At 38.9% G+C, this 14,702-nt stretch overlaps 1 protein-coding gene across 11 annotated transcripts in view; it reads right to left on the minus strand.

The window, feature by feature from the left end:
* sona (sol narae) overlaps positions 1-14,702 on the minus strand; it is a 55,299-nt gene that overhangs the window by 20,230 nt on the left and 20,367 nt on the right. For all 11 annotated transcript variants that reach the window (XM_070210313.1, XM_015174348.3, XM_070210311.1 and 8 more), the window contains exon 4: positions 9,729-9,824. In XM_070210313.1, the coding sequence (XP_070066414.1) occupies positions 9,729-9,824 (96 nt within the window). The remainder of the gene's footprint in view (positions 1-9,728; positions 9,825-14,702) is intronic.

The following is a 14,702-nucleotide window of genomic DNA, read 5'->3' on the forward strand; positions in this document are numbered from 1 at the left end:
AATTGATCGGATAGCTTGCGTAAGTACATGTGTGTTTGTATAGAAGGATATCTTCTAGTCTAGTCTAGACTTCTAGGATATCTACTAGTCGGGCACTCCCAACTTGAGCAATCGTGCTTGCTCCAAAGTATTCTGAGTACTAGAGTTGTCAAAATGCTTGCGAATGTGTGTAATTTTTTCGGCGTGCGCAACCAGATCGCCATCTTTTGCTCATATTTTATTTTATTTTAATTTTTTTAAGCAACATGCTGCATATGCATGTGTTCCGCCTTTTCAGCAGCAACAACAACAACAACAACAACAACTGCAAAGTGTGGCAGTTGCAACAACATATTTGTCTGGCTAGCAAAACCTGAGCTGAGGCGTTTTGGGCGTGTGCCATGATCATTTTTATTTATTTATTTTAGTTTTGCAAATTTATTTAGCTCTCATTCATTTATTTGGGTTTGTTGGCATGGAGTTCTTTGGGCAGCTCGACGACTATTATGTAATTTTTAAAATGCAACAAGCTGTTAATTTCGAAAAATGTCTTGCTAGCTGTTTATGCGAGAGTGCAATTAATAAATTACTAAGCGATTTATTTGTGCGAGTGTTGAAATTGGCTTTGAGAGCAATGCCCAGAGCCTATTTTCCTAATTAAGTGAGCATACATTTAAGCCAGTGCGTTTTTCGCTAGCTGTTGGCAGCACGTACTACTTAGTTAATTATATTTTGATAAATGTAAATATCAGTTTGCAACAAGGAAAACAGCAAATTGCTTTCAAATCACGCAGCATTTGCGGGTGCATTTGGGTGCCCGGTGCTGGGTGCCGGGCCTGAAATAAAGTTGTCCGGCTGTCTAGTTTATGTAATCACCCACAACATGATTGTTATATCTTGTTGTTTGTTGCCTGTTGCCGACTGGAGACAGGCGCCGTTATTTATTACATGGCTCCAAACAGTTTGAACGCAATCCCAGGCCTGGTTGGAGCGCACTCAGCCTTTCACACACCAACTCTGTCGAATTGTCAGCCAGTCTGTTTGTCTGTCTCTGCGTCTATCAGTTGGACAAGCCACCAAAGTGGCACCTGCGGATACGCCCGAGCTAACCTCTATCCATTGAGGCCAAAACCAACCGAGCCAAGCCACGCCTCACCGATAAAAATCAATTGTCAATACTGTGATGAATTTGGGATGCGATGATAATGATATTTGGCATTTGGCATTGTCGGCCATTGTACGCTTATTAAGACGGTTAATTGCTTTTTAATTTCGCACATCAGCAGCATTTTAAAGATATTTGAAAAATATTTTAAAGATATTTGGCATGCCACCCATCTCCGCATTGCATCACATCAGACTGAGTTCACCGAACTAAACACACAAACAGCCATTGAAAATTAACTTACAATCCGAATTAGCACCTCCTGATATTTGTTTTTAGTGTTTTTTTTCCCCCGCGCTTGTGCCTGACAATAGCCCAAAAGCATCAGCGTCCAGTGTGCAAATATTGAAAACTGGCAGCCAACTGTCGGACACAACCACAAAACAAATCGACAAATCAAAAAAAAAAATAATATTTTGCGGCTTGTAATTTTGGGAATTAGCATAATTTGTGCAAATTCATGACACGAACATTAGACGCCAGCGGAGCCAACTTTGATTGTTGAAACTGTTGCCTTTGCGTGCAGCATTTGCTATAGCCAAGGAATATGACGCCACAGAAAATTCTTTACTCTCTTTAATTGCTTTTATTTGCCTCTTTTTTTCAGTTACTTGTATCTATTTAAGTACTTTTTTTACACCTTTTATCTGTAGACGTCATTGACAAAATTAGTTATGAAATGGCGCTTAGTTTGTCGAAAGGACAAATAAAATACTCCCATGTTGGAAATTTTTGCCTTCTGATTAGGATCTTTATTAAATACTTAGCTTGACTCATCTATAATAAATATATAATGGATTCTGTTTAACATTTCATTGAAAAACAAGTTTATAGTTTTGATCTTCAACAGCGCAAGGTTCCAAAATTGTATACAAAAATCATTTAAAAATTCCACATAAGAATATTTTTAAATGTTATTTGGTTAACGAACATATTCTTGTAAGATGTTTGATGCACCATCAAAATGCAAATTGAAATATGTAAATTAACCAAAAATAAGGCAGAGTTTTAAGCAAAAACCTTGTTTCTTAAAATTTTTATTATTTACATTGGTTTTTTTTTTTTGAAAAATATTAAAGTGATAATCATTTAAAGCCTAAAGTTACTATTTAAGATCTCTAAGATTGCTTCACTGATAACGTTCGATATCCGCTTTAAAGAGCGCAGACAGTAAGACAATTGCCCCGAAGACGGGGGCTTAAGTGCAGCAGAGATGAAAGAAACAAAAGTGTTTCACTTTTTATACCCGTGAAAAAGGTATTAAAACTTTGTGACGAAATGTAGAACGCATGAAGGAGACATTTCCGATTCCGAAAAGTACATTTATATTCTAGATCAACTTTAACAGCAAAGTTCGGATCTATTCTGTTATTTTCAAAGATATTTTTATCGAAATCAGCATTAGGACATTAAATAAAAATAAAAATTTATGTTTCGAGCCTTAAGTGCACGACTAATTGATGTAAAGATTAATGGAATGTGTATTGGTTATGGATATTGGGTCGATATCCAATGCCGCCCCCCTGAGTTTTTATAACTTTTACATACGATTTTTATTACGGTTTTGTTTTTACAAGGCATAAAATGAACTCGTGAGGTGTATGTTCATTATAATTCTGGTTTCAGTTTTGTCCATTGGTTTTTTTTTTTTGTGGTAGTTTTTTTGTTATCATCTTGGTCAAGGTTGAATCTAATCGGCGCTTAAGATCACTGTTCAATGCGACTGCATGGAGCCATAAACTAAAGCAGCGGCAAACAAAAAAAAAAACACCAAAAACAACAATAATAACAATAAGAACATGAAAAGACAAACATACTAAGGCGCAGAACTGCCACAGCCCCAACAGTGTTAACAGTTTGTTTACATAAAGCAGCTCGTTAAAAAAAAAAACTAGAGAAAACAACCAAGAAAATGCGGCATGCCGAACATTAAATACCCTTGCTGACTTGTGGACATGTGAGGAGATAACTGAAAAATGCAAAGTTAAGAACAGCAAAGTTTTCCATGCAAAAACTCAATTTCCAAGCGATTCTTTCTTTGATATAGTACTCCGACATGAATAAGGTTTTGCTCATAAGCAAGATACATTGTGCAACTAGATGGATGGACATGCATGGTGACAGCATCTGGCTGTTGATAATGCTTGGGAATGTCATTTTCTATGCTAGAAAACTACACTACCCTCTAGAAGTGTATAAGAACAGAGCCCACCTTCGGGCAGCGATAATGCATGTGTGTGTCTATGTGTGTGTATCTGCAACTGCAGCGATCAATGAATATTTATAAAACAGCAGCAGGCCCCGCCCATGGTCAGATTATGGCCAGTGGTTTAAGAACAAGAATTTGGCCCACACTCGCCGCTTGACGTTCTAAGCCGAATGCAATCAAAAGCAATCAAAATTAATTTGCTCACTCGCTTGTTTGGCAAAATGTATCTGCTAGATGCTTAACGCACTCTGCATAGATTTTGGCATAATTTGTTGCACACATATGTACAGGTGTGTGTGCGTGTGTATGTGTGTTGTTGTGTGGCCATTATGCGTTGGCTGCTGCCAACAAGTTCAATGCGAACGGGGCAAGTCAAAGTGCGCTTTAAAGTTGCCGCTCCAATAACTTCGCATGACAGTAGCATTGACGGTGCGGGGCGGGCAAGGAGGTGAGGGTGCAGACTGACAGAGAGGCAGCCAGACGCTTAATGAAGTTGCATGTCAATGTCAGATGAAGTAAAAATCAAGACAAGTCAACTCAACTGTGGCTGCAGTTATCCTTGCACTTACTTAGCCAAAGTGAAGGTCTCCCAAGGCTGTTGCAATTTAAGAATTTGCCCAGAATTCGGACAGTACGCAAATTAAGCTTAGTAAGCGATAGTAAATACAAATAGTAAAAGTTAATCAAGAGTTGCTTAATTTCAATTAAGCAATCAATCTATGCAGTTAAAATTCACGCCAGTCAATTGGTAAATGGAGGCGTGAAAACTGCATTCACAGGCTGTTAATCGCCTTATGGTATCTGTGCTGGATACTCACGTAACAGATACGGAGTATTATTAAAATGCAATATGCCATTAGGCACCCGCCAGTACGGGCGTTGTTATCAGGCTACTCCAGTCCCCCCGGCTTTGGGGCAATTAAAAATCATTTTTCATGAGGAAATAGTGGCAACTGCCCCAAATTGATTAAATAATACAAGTGTGCTTTTATGTGTGGCGCATAATTGAAAAGTTTGTTAAATGGAGCGCGGCCAATCCTTTGTGCTGTGTGCCATGCGTAAAGATCGCCAGCAGCTGATCTTCATAGCAGCTGCAGCCACAGCTTTGGGTGCTATTTCATGCCTCAAGTTTGTCGTTATGTCGGATCAGTTTTGTCTCAGTTTAGTTACAGCAGGCGGCAGTCGGCAGGCGGCAAGTGGGCAAGTGGGCAACTGACCAAACTCGAAAGACTTGAGCAACTCAATTTGCATTGGCCAAAATGTGATATGATGTGTTGATGGTGAAATTGCGAATTTATGTATTAGTTTCGACGAAAATGAATAGCTTCATGTAGGAAATATGACGTGTGGCTTGAATTACTCAACTCATTAGATGCAAATGTTTTACATGCGATGCAAAACGAAATAACACTGTTTTACAAAATTGAAAATAAAAAAATGTACAGAGCAAACTGTTTTAATTATTGATTGGATTTGCCACGGCGTAAGAAGTTTTCTCATACATATATAAAAACTTTTTTGTAGGTTTTTAAAAAAGTTCAAGTTACGCTGGGTCTCAAAAAATTTATAGAATTAAGAAAATTGTAATAAAAATAATAGTGTATAATGTTTTAGAAGATACTGCCATAAAAGCGAATAAGTTGTAAATGTCGTCGCATTAATGGCAATGTATTTTATTGCAGACGCTTCTCTAGTCTCTGTGAATGTCAAATCGAAAGACTTAGGCAACGAACGCGACGCCTGTCGGCAGCCCAAAAGAGCAAATAACATAAATTTTACTGATTTTAACACGTTGATGCCGCATCTGATGCAAATCAAAGCAGTGGCCAGTTTGTCTATAAGTATGCGCGATATTTAAATACACATAGAAATTGTGAGGCAGAGACACGTTCAACTCTGTGTAAATATCAAGGCTGAAACAGCAAGCACCAAGTAAACAATTTGTTAAGAAGGTGACGATGAAGAAGCTCGCAAGCCAACTAAAAACTAGTTTGCTGCCAAAACACTTGGGGCTTCTTAATGATGCTGCTGCTGATGCTGCTGATGTGCGCGTATCTAATAGAGTTGCCCAAAACGCCGAGACCCGTGTCCAAAATGGCAACGTGCTGTCGCCTCAGCTACCTAATAATTGGGCTCGTTGTTGATTCTCTTGCTGCTATTTACTGTTGTGCTTGTGTCTATTTGATCAAATGGCATAAATACTCGCTGCACATCCATTTTGATCTTTAACGTTGCCTCTGGAAATGTCAAAGTGAATGCAAAGGGCAACACAATGAAGCGGCGCTAGAGGCATAAGGCGGAGTCTTCGAATGCCAGTCAAAAAAAAGGAAGAGCTCCATAATGTTATTTGAGAAATCGCGTTATGTAATAATAAATGTCATGTACTTCGTGTATTATCTGAACAACTTTATTTCGGCTTTTATGAGTAACTTATCTATAAAAGGGAAACTGTGTGTACTAACTGATTGACTCACAGACCGACTGACAGACTGACTAATCAACGCACAGCCCAAGTGCCAACGGCAAGGTAGCCGACTTTTCCATTTGAAGCAATTGCATAGTAGAAGCTGGTTATGGAAAATTCCGCCCGTAAATGTGAAATATTCGTGGTAAAGGATTAAGTGAAACTCTAAAAATGCAAACGAATTTAAACTTATTTTCAAACAAATTCTTAAAACGTTTTTAATCAAGAGTAAGCATTCTTTTACATTTTTCTTTGGATGGAAAAATGATGTCTAAAATTGAAAAGATAATCTAAAATGTTTATGAGGCTGTTAATTGACAGACTAACGGATATATAAGACTAAAACCCGCTTGGAGCAGTCTACAGGCTGCATCTGCTGCACGACCTTTTAGGTAATTTGTTTAAACAAAAACTGGTGGGCAGCTGTTGCCTGACATTTGGCGCAATTAGCATTAATCAAGCTAGGTTGTATATATATACATATATATATATTTGCAGTTGGCCCCAAAATGCTTTATTTATCAGCAAATGGCACAGGCCATTTGTTGGCTGTAAACATTTAAGGCTGGCTAGCAGAAAAATTATGATTGCGCTTTGTTGGCCAGTGTTGATGTTGATGTTGATTGACGTCTTGTTGTGCGTTTGTCCTTGAACTCGATTCATTTTTGATAAATTTCAACGCACTTTGCCACAGTGCGATGCACTTTGTAATTGTATTAAACAATTAACAGGCGCCAAGCGTCAAATTTATTGTCATCAATTTGGATATTTGCGCAACTAATTGCCACACACATTTGTTTAATAAACGCCCAACGATGTTGGCCAAAAGGCTTCAGGCCAGAGAGTGCGTCTAATTAGCCATGAATATTGTTTTCGTCAGACGATATCTCATTTGCCTGGGATTATTGTGTTGATCGAGGGGCAGCCGAGCGAATATTTTGAATGTCGACAAATTCAATGTTAAATGTGCTTACATATGACAATAAGTAGAAGCTTATTACATTATAATTGGCAAATGTTACCTTAATTTCCTAAGTATATTCTTTCAGTCTGCGTCTATATATAAGACACACATTCATTCGGTTTTATTTTATATAGTATATTGTATTTCAACAGTACAACAAACGCCAAAACGATTGTCTTTTGGTATTTTGTTTACTTTGCAAGGTGCCTTGGCCAAATTGGGGCGATTCCGTTGCCCCGTTTCCCTTTCAACTGCCCCACCCATGGTGTAACTTAATGGTCGTAGCTGCTGCCCATTTGAAATGGTGTGGCTTTTGCCGTATTTTATTTTTATTTTGCGCTCCACAGCTTCAAATGCCAGAGGGTTGGGGGCAGGGCTATCGGCGGCAACGTTTCTGTAACTTTTTATGTAATTGAGCCGCAGCAACAGCAACAACAAATAGTGCGTGCCAAGAGTTGTGCCAATTTGTGTGCTGTGCCTCAGACTGGGCCATAATTAAACAAGCCTAGAGTGCAACAACAACAACAACAACAGCAGCAGCAGCAGCACCAACAACAACTAGAGCAATAGCGAGTGACCAATTTCTGTCGCCAAGTTGGGCAATAGCAAGTTTGTGCCTTAAGTCTTCTGTTTGCACTGTGGTTACAATATTGCAGTATTACCTAAAATCTTTAATTCTAAGCAAAGCTTAAAACGAAATTAAAATTAAATGTAGTAATTTGCAATTTTAAGATTTATATGCGTAATATTGTTTTACTTTTATCCCACTGTGTGATGTATCATGCCAAGAATGCGGCTGTTAGCCAATCTTCAGTTAAGACAAAATGTCTGAAATATTTAAGACAACACACCGCAGTCAATAATTAAGACTATGGCCGGAGTTGTACGCACATTTTATGGTACCGACTATTCGGTGGGACTAATTAAGAGTCCATAAAATAGCCGAGAGTCTTCAGAGCGTCAACTATATTTGACCAATCCAAAGATTGCGCAATTGTTGCTGCCGTAGACATCTTCTGTCGATTTTTTTGTGTTGTTAATTACAGGTTGGCTTCTTGATATTTATCAGCCGTTTAAGGTCAAAGCTAAGCCGGAAGACAGGCAGGCGGGCAGCCGGCCGGCCAATCAGCCAACCGGCCAACCGGCCAGTCGGGCGAATGTCTGGCCGAGCAGCTGCATCATTCTTGCGAAATTTTCGCCGCTTTGCACTTCAAAATGTCAGCGAGCAAACATTTTCTACATATTATTTATGAATTGTTAAATCTTTTTCAATTTTTCTATGCGGCTTGTGGCCTGGCAACTCGCACTTGGCCATAACAAGTCGGTCAAGACGGCCAAGTCGGCCAAGCCGGGCCCAGACATTGCAGTTTGACCTTTTATTGCCTGACTGCTTGGCCAACTTGTCTATGTAATTATTATCAAAAATACATTTTCAACTTTTGTTTAACAAATTAAAAATAAACACACGTCAGTTAATTGCCAAAAAATATATACATATAAAGTATATAAATATATTTTTTGTAAAGAAGCAGCCGGCACAGTTGAAGCCTTGTTTATTGGCCATTTGACGCTGATGGTTGATTGGTTCGATTGACCCTATTACCATGAATGTTTTATTAGCTTTGTCTGTTATTGATTATTAAATTTTGGCTTTGTGACATTTGCTTCGGTCTTCATGCATATCTCAACATTTTGCTCTAACAATTAAAAGCTTTCAAGTCTTTGGACACGTTGGGAACTTGTCATTAGCTTGAGTATTGTTATCAGAATTTTTTGAGCTAGAATTTCCCAAATTAACTACGATTACTTCCTTTTTGCAGAATTTTTTTTTAAGCTAGTTGTGTTCCACTTATTTCTGTTCACACAACAAATATTTGCACTCAGTTGCTTTACACCCAAGTGTGTTGAGCTTAATTTCCGCCACAGGTTAAATGTTAATTGCCAATTGTGTTATAATTAAAAGCTGTGGCAATTTATCAGCAACTTATTATCTGCAAAATACTAAAGTTGTTAATAAACTAAGCGACGACGGCAAAATTGACCCTCAACGAGTTGGCGTTTATGTGAGGAAGCGAAAAGAACATTTTGATACTTTGTTGCATTAATGATGTATGTTGTATGTAGTTGCATAATTGAACACAAATATTTGATGGATATTTTATGTCCAAGAAGTAGAAGGCAGACATTTCCTGAATTTTGAACGCCATGACAAACATATTTAAATAACGTTTGTTATTCCTTTTCTTTGCTTCTGGTGTTTGTGTCGGGCGTAAGCACCACATAGTTCTCTTAAGTCTGATATTTTTATTCTAAATATATCTTGCATTGCATTTGTAGTTTCAATTATAAGACATATTTCAAAGCATATCGCCCATACGTAATCTGAGTTTTCACTTTAGCAAATTGGTCAAGGTGCTCGATTTGGTTGTGACGACAACTCGTGAGTGTTTCTTTAAGTTGTTGTTGCTGTTGCTGTTGCTATTGTTGCTGTTGTTGTTATTGCAGCTGGCCATTTGACAATGTCTAATGTCGATCGACATGCAATTCACATTACGGCTGGTCGTTTGGTAGCCGAACGTAGCGCAATATTGCGATATAAATTAATGCTTAATCAGCAAAAATTGTCTAAATCCGCAAATTATTCGCAAGTGGCAGGCGTTTAATTGTAACTGCCCCAAGTGCAGCCCACAGCCATACACATACACACGCAGACACACACACACACACACACAAAAACCAACCGCATTTTGGTGGCCAGCACAAAGCCAATGTAGAGTCCAAGTTTGACCATAACAATAGTCCGCCTGTCATAACAACAATCCATGAAGCCATAAAAATCTTAAGAGCGGAGCGCCAGGGGGCGTGCTAATTGAAATTCTTGTTGCACCTTTATTGATTGTGTTGACCTTCTAGGACGCATAAGTGGCAAAATAAATTGAATACTTACCATTATCAGGTCGCCGGTTTCCATGTGGCGACGCATCAGAATCGCTGCCATATTTTGCTCATCCTGGAAAACCTCGCCAATCTCATGCTTGCCATGCTGCAACATAACAAAAGAAAGAGAGTTAGTTTAACGACTAAAATTGTAATTGATAGCGATAGTGGGATATTAGCTTAATTTGATTTGCTAAACGCCGACATTCAATTAACGACGAAATCAATTTTTACGGTCGCATTCCAAGCATTCCAAAAATCAACTGCAAGCTCAAGAGTAGCCAAGCCGCGGCTTTAGCCGAACTAAATGTAAAGCAATTTTTTATAAAACATAAAAAAATGCTGGTCTGTTATTCTGTTTGCTGGACAGGCAGCTGTATAATAATTAAATGCGCCAGCAGCAAAAGAAGGAGACAGCCGGCAAACCGATAGAGACAGAGTTAAAGACATGGACAGAGATTAAGAGCCACTCTTGGAGAGGGAGAGATGAAGCTCGAGCTCGGCGTGCTCGGAGTGCTGTTAGCTGCGTGGGATATGCGGCAGCGGGGTTTTGATTTATGCACTTGGTCAGCAAATGTGACGCCTCAACATGCACGTCACTCATGCGCCGTGTGTGCCGTGCTGTTCTCTGAGCCTGACCATGAAAACTACGCCGCCGTGGCTTCAACTGAAGCTTAAGCTTTTGACATTTGGCCAACTGGCTGCTGATCTGGTTTCAGTTGCGCTCCGTTCTTGTTGCAATCCTTTGACATCGACATTCGGCTTGTTTTTTTTTTGCACTTTTCGACTCAAGGCAACTTGGCTTAGATGCTGGTTGCCAAATTTCTGTGCAAGGCCCAGGGGGAATGTGTTTCATTGGAATTAGCATGGTGTTTGAGCTTTCAGCTTGCAAAATGTGTTCACTGGGAGCTGAGAAATCAAATGTGCGACTAATTAAATTAATTGCCGCTGCGCCTGCCCATTAATTCTGTAATAAATATTGAAATAAATGTAATCTGACACTTGACATCAGCATTTGGCATTGACTGCGTATCGCGTATCGTGGACCAGGCCGCCAAATCTGAGACACAAAACTTGTCCGCGGCGCTCTATCAAATTACAAGCATAAATCATTTTCATAACTGGCCGCAGCCATAATATATATGTACGAAAAACATGCCATAAAACTAAGCCAAGTGCCAAAATCAAAGTCACTGCAAAGTGACCAAATAGCCACTGGCCAAAAAGTTGACCACATGCGATGAAAGCAGCGGACTAGCCGCAAAGGCCATAAATCAGCTGGGGGTTAACTGAACAATCGGCCAGGAGCGGAAGATGTGGTTAACAAATTGAAAAGAGCTCACAATATAAAATTGAATGCAATAATATTACGCCTAAAGGTTACAAGAGCACCGTAAAAAAAAATAAAAGAGATTCATAATCGAAAGAAATTAAAATTAAGTATGTACTTTATATTCTTTATATAAATGAAAGCAAACCAAATGGTGTCAGTAAAATTTTTAAGGATATGACACAAAGAAGAATTAAAAAGACAAAAGCGATTGGAATAGAGAAATGGAATTGATACAATTTATTTTTAGAAATCAACAATATTTAAAGTATTTAAAAAAAGGAAGAAACAACAATTAAACATATATATTTTCATCTCGTCTTACTAAGATATAAGACATAAGGAAGATTGAGTAAATTAGAATCAAAAGGTAAATTTTAGGCAATTTTCACAACTTGGCTGACAATTAATCAAACCACTGAGCTGTCTGGCACTTGAAGAGTGGGGCGTGGCAGTTGGGTGTCGTACTGTTGACCGCGAAACGTGTTGACACGCAAACGCAGCAGCAAATAAAAAGCAATTTTCATGTGCAACAAGCATTTATGGCTTAATTTGTTGTTGTTAACGGGCTGGCTGACATGTCTTGGCTAACGACCTTGTGGAAATAAGTTCAAAGCAACAAGAGCGACCCCCACACCAAATGGCTCACGTATTTGAGTATTTCTGTATTTCTAATCCAGCTGCCAACTGCCAAGAATCAAGGCACTTGTTGTCCATAGTTTTTTTGCTGCTTTTGTCACCGTTGCAGCCACTGGCCAAGTGTTTGGCCATATTTATGAACCGTTGGTGTCCGGTGGCCACTTAACGTGGCCGCGACTCGTTTGCAGCACCGAACTTTTGTTTTATTTTTAGTATTATTTTAATTTTTTGTTTGTCTCGTGTTGCTGTTGTTGTTTTTTTTTTTTTTGTAAATGCTCTTGAAGCAACTTTGCATGCCACTGCACCAATTTCCTTTGTTAGCTGACAATTGTGCCCGTTTCGGCTGAATTTGTTCTGCTGCGGCTAGCCGCAATTTTAATTAGCCAACGTTAAGTAAGGTATGAATTGTAAGCCGTGAATTGTAAATTGCAGTCGCTGTCTCGCATTTGGTGTCAATTTTTTTATTAACGACATCGTAAATTTTTAATTACAAATGGGTACAAGACATTATGCAGATCGCTGCCCACAGATACGATCTGCCTATCTGTAAATTGCTTGTGCAATTCCAATGTGGGCTCTGCCGTTGGGCGGTTATGTAAATCGCACTTCACACGCCTGTGTTACTGCGGCTACTTCACTTACTTTGGCTCACTGGAAGCTAAAATACTTTCGAGTGTCCGACTGGCCCCAAGGGCTGTTTATCTAAATTGGCGCCATACAATTTTGTTGCCTTTCTACAAGTATTTTGCATATTATTTTTATAAATTGCGCCTCATTAACAGCTTATGGAGAGAAATACGCCGGCAGCAATTAGATGAAAGATTGTGGGTCAAAAAAGAAAATGGACAGTTTCTTAAAAAGTAGCTTTCTGACAGACAGATGTGTGGGTGTCATTAAGAGAATCATTTAAAGCACAAGCAGACAAGCCAACTACTCTGCCACTGCCATACAGTAAAAGAGGCTGGCTATGAGATACCCTTCACAAAGTGAAAGGCATTTTAGGATAGCTTCTTTGCTTATTCTCGGGTCATTCAAGGCTTTAATATCACAACCTAATGCGTGTAACTAACAAGCGCTAGGATATACATATATGTAAATTCAAGTGCAGTATTCTAGGTCCTATATACTGCTTGCCTTTATCATATACAATGGAAATAAAAACGGTTACATGGCATGCTACAGTCGGACAAATAGTCAAAAATGGCTAGATATATATACTTTATCGGGTCAGTGATGCTTCCCTCTGTCTGTTTCTTACATTTTCAATGGGTACATGCTATACAAATTATGTAAAGAGTGAGGTCGAGAAAGTTGTGGAAGATAATATAGTTATTTCCAGAAAAGCGCAAACTAATTTGATGGCCTACCGAAATTTCTTGAGCCGCAACAGCAGCAAAAGTCAAACCTCATGAAACAAGTATTATATTTTTCCTAAAAAGAGAGTACACGAAAGTAAAAGGTTTGCTCTTAACAACTTCCGGGCAGCGCTCTAAATTTCTCATAGCTAATTTGGCGAATGCAAATCATTTCAAAAAAAAAAGAAAAGATAAACAGGCCCAAAACGCGCACATCTAATCAAATGACTTAGGCAACGAACTTGTCGAATTGAAAATTAGCCTTTGAACTTTTGTGCGAACGTCTGGCAATTTAAATGTGAAATGCCTATTCGGGTTGGAATTATGTCCATGCTGGTTACTTAACACGCCATTGTTGGAAATGAAAGCCCCGTCGCCTTAGAAGTAAAGAGTGTGTGTGTGTGTGTGTGTGTGTGTGACACCCACGCTGATATATCCCAATCCAAGAGATTTTCGGTCGGCTACTAAGCACATAAATCCACAAGCCATTTAACCACGCTAACTGACAATTAACGCATTAGCAGCGACATCGACAGCGACAGCGTCGTGGCTGTGGCCGAGTGGGCGTCGTTTCTTTTGGTGGTTACGCATACGACGCGTTGGCTGCCGCCTCGACGCGCGCATAATGATTTCCATTTATCGATGTCTCTGTGTGTGTGTGTGTATGTGTGTGTGTCAGACTTGGTTTGGTGTGCGTGTTTATTACGCACCATTATGCACTGCACACACAATGGCACTGACACAGGCACAAGCCGATACGCTTCCAGTCACAAAACACAGCACAGTTGACTTGATTTCAGTGCAGGCTGTTTGTTTGTTTTGATTTTGGTCTTCTGGCCGTCACAATGCCAAGGCTTTTTGTTTCTTTGTGGGCCTAGGCAACGGCCACAGAGTCTCATTGTCTGCCCATTATTTGGCTAATTATACATTTCATTCGGTCAGCGATGATCAATGTTATGATTATGTCAGATTTTTTCAATTGTTCGCTCGAGCTTAACGTATCAGCATAAACTGCCGTAGACAATTACGTGTGTGAGCACCAGTCAAGATAATACGTACCAATGAAGGTAACAGCTTAACATCTACATATGTTTTCGTTAATTGAAAAGTAGGCAGACAGAAATATAAAAGAGAGTAAAGCGATTTTTGAAGGTATATCTCTGATATTAATAACATATTTCAAGTAAAGGTTTATATGCCTAAAATTTTAATAATAGAGTGTACAGAGCTACACATTGGCAAGCATTTTTAGATTGATTAAGTTATTCAAAGTGTATAAAGCATGAATCATTTAAATTTGTATGTAGAGATTTGATAATGAATTGTACTACATATTCAAGACATAAGAACGCATGGAAACATCTCTATTTTAACCAACTTACACATCGGTCTCTGGTTACCCAACAATGTGTTCAGTGCATGCCCGAGAGACTCTGAAATAGGCTCAAGGATAACTTGTTAACTTAAGCAGCATGCATCATGAATAAGCACCCTAGCCGCATATTTTCGAAAAGGCTTTAAATAATGTTCTCAAACAATCTAATCTTTTGTGCGCTGAATTATAAGGTAAAGATAAAATTGAAAAATAATTAAGCAAATCTTTCTCAACTGAAAGACAAAATTATATATCTAAATCAGTGACCTTTAAGCTGTGTGACTT

This window comes from Drosophila virilis, chromosome 5, assembly GCF_030788295.1.
Source record: "Drosophila virilis strain 15010-1051.87 chromosome 5, Dvir_AGI_RSII-ME, whole genome shotgun sequence".
In the NCBI taxonomy this organism is placed as follows: Eukaryota; Metazoa; Arthropoda; class Insecta; order Diptera; family Drosophilidae; genus Drosophila; species Drosophila virilis.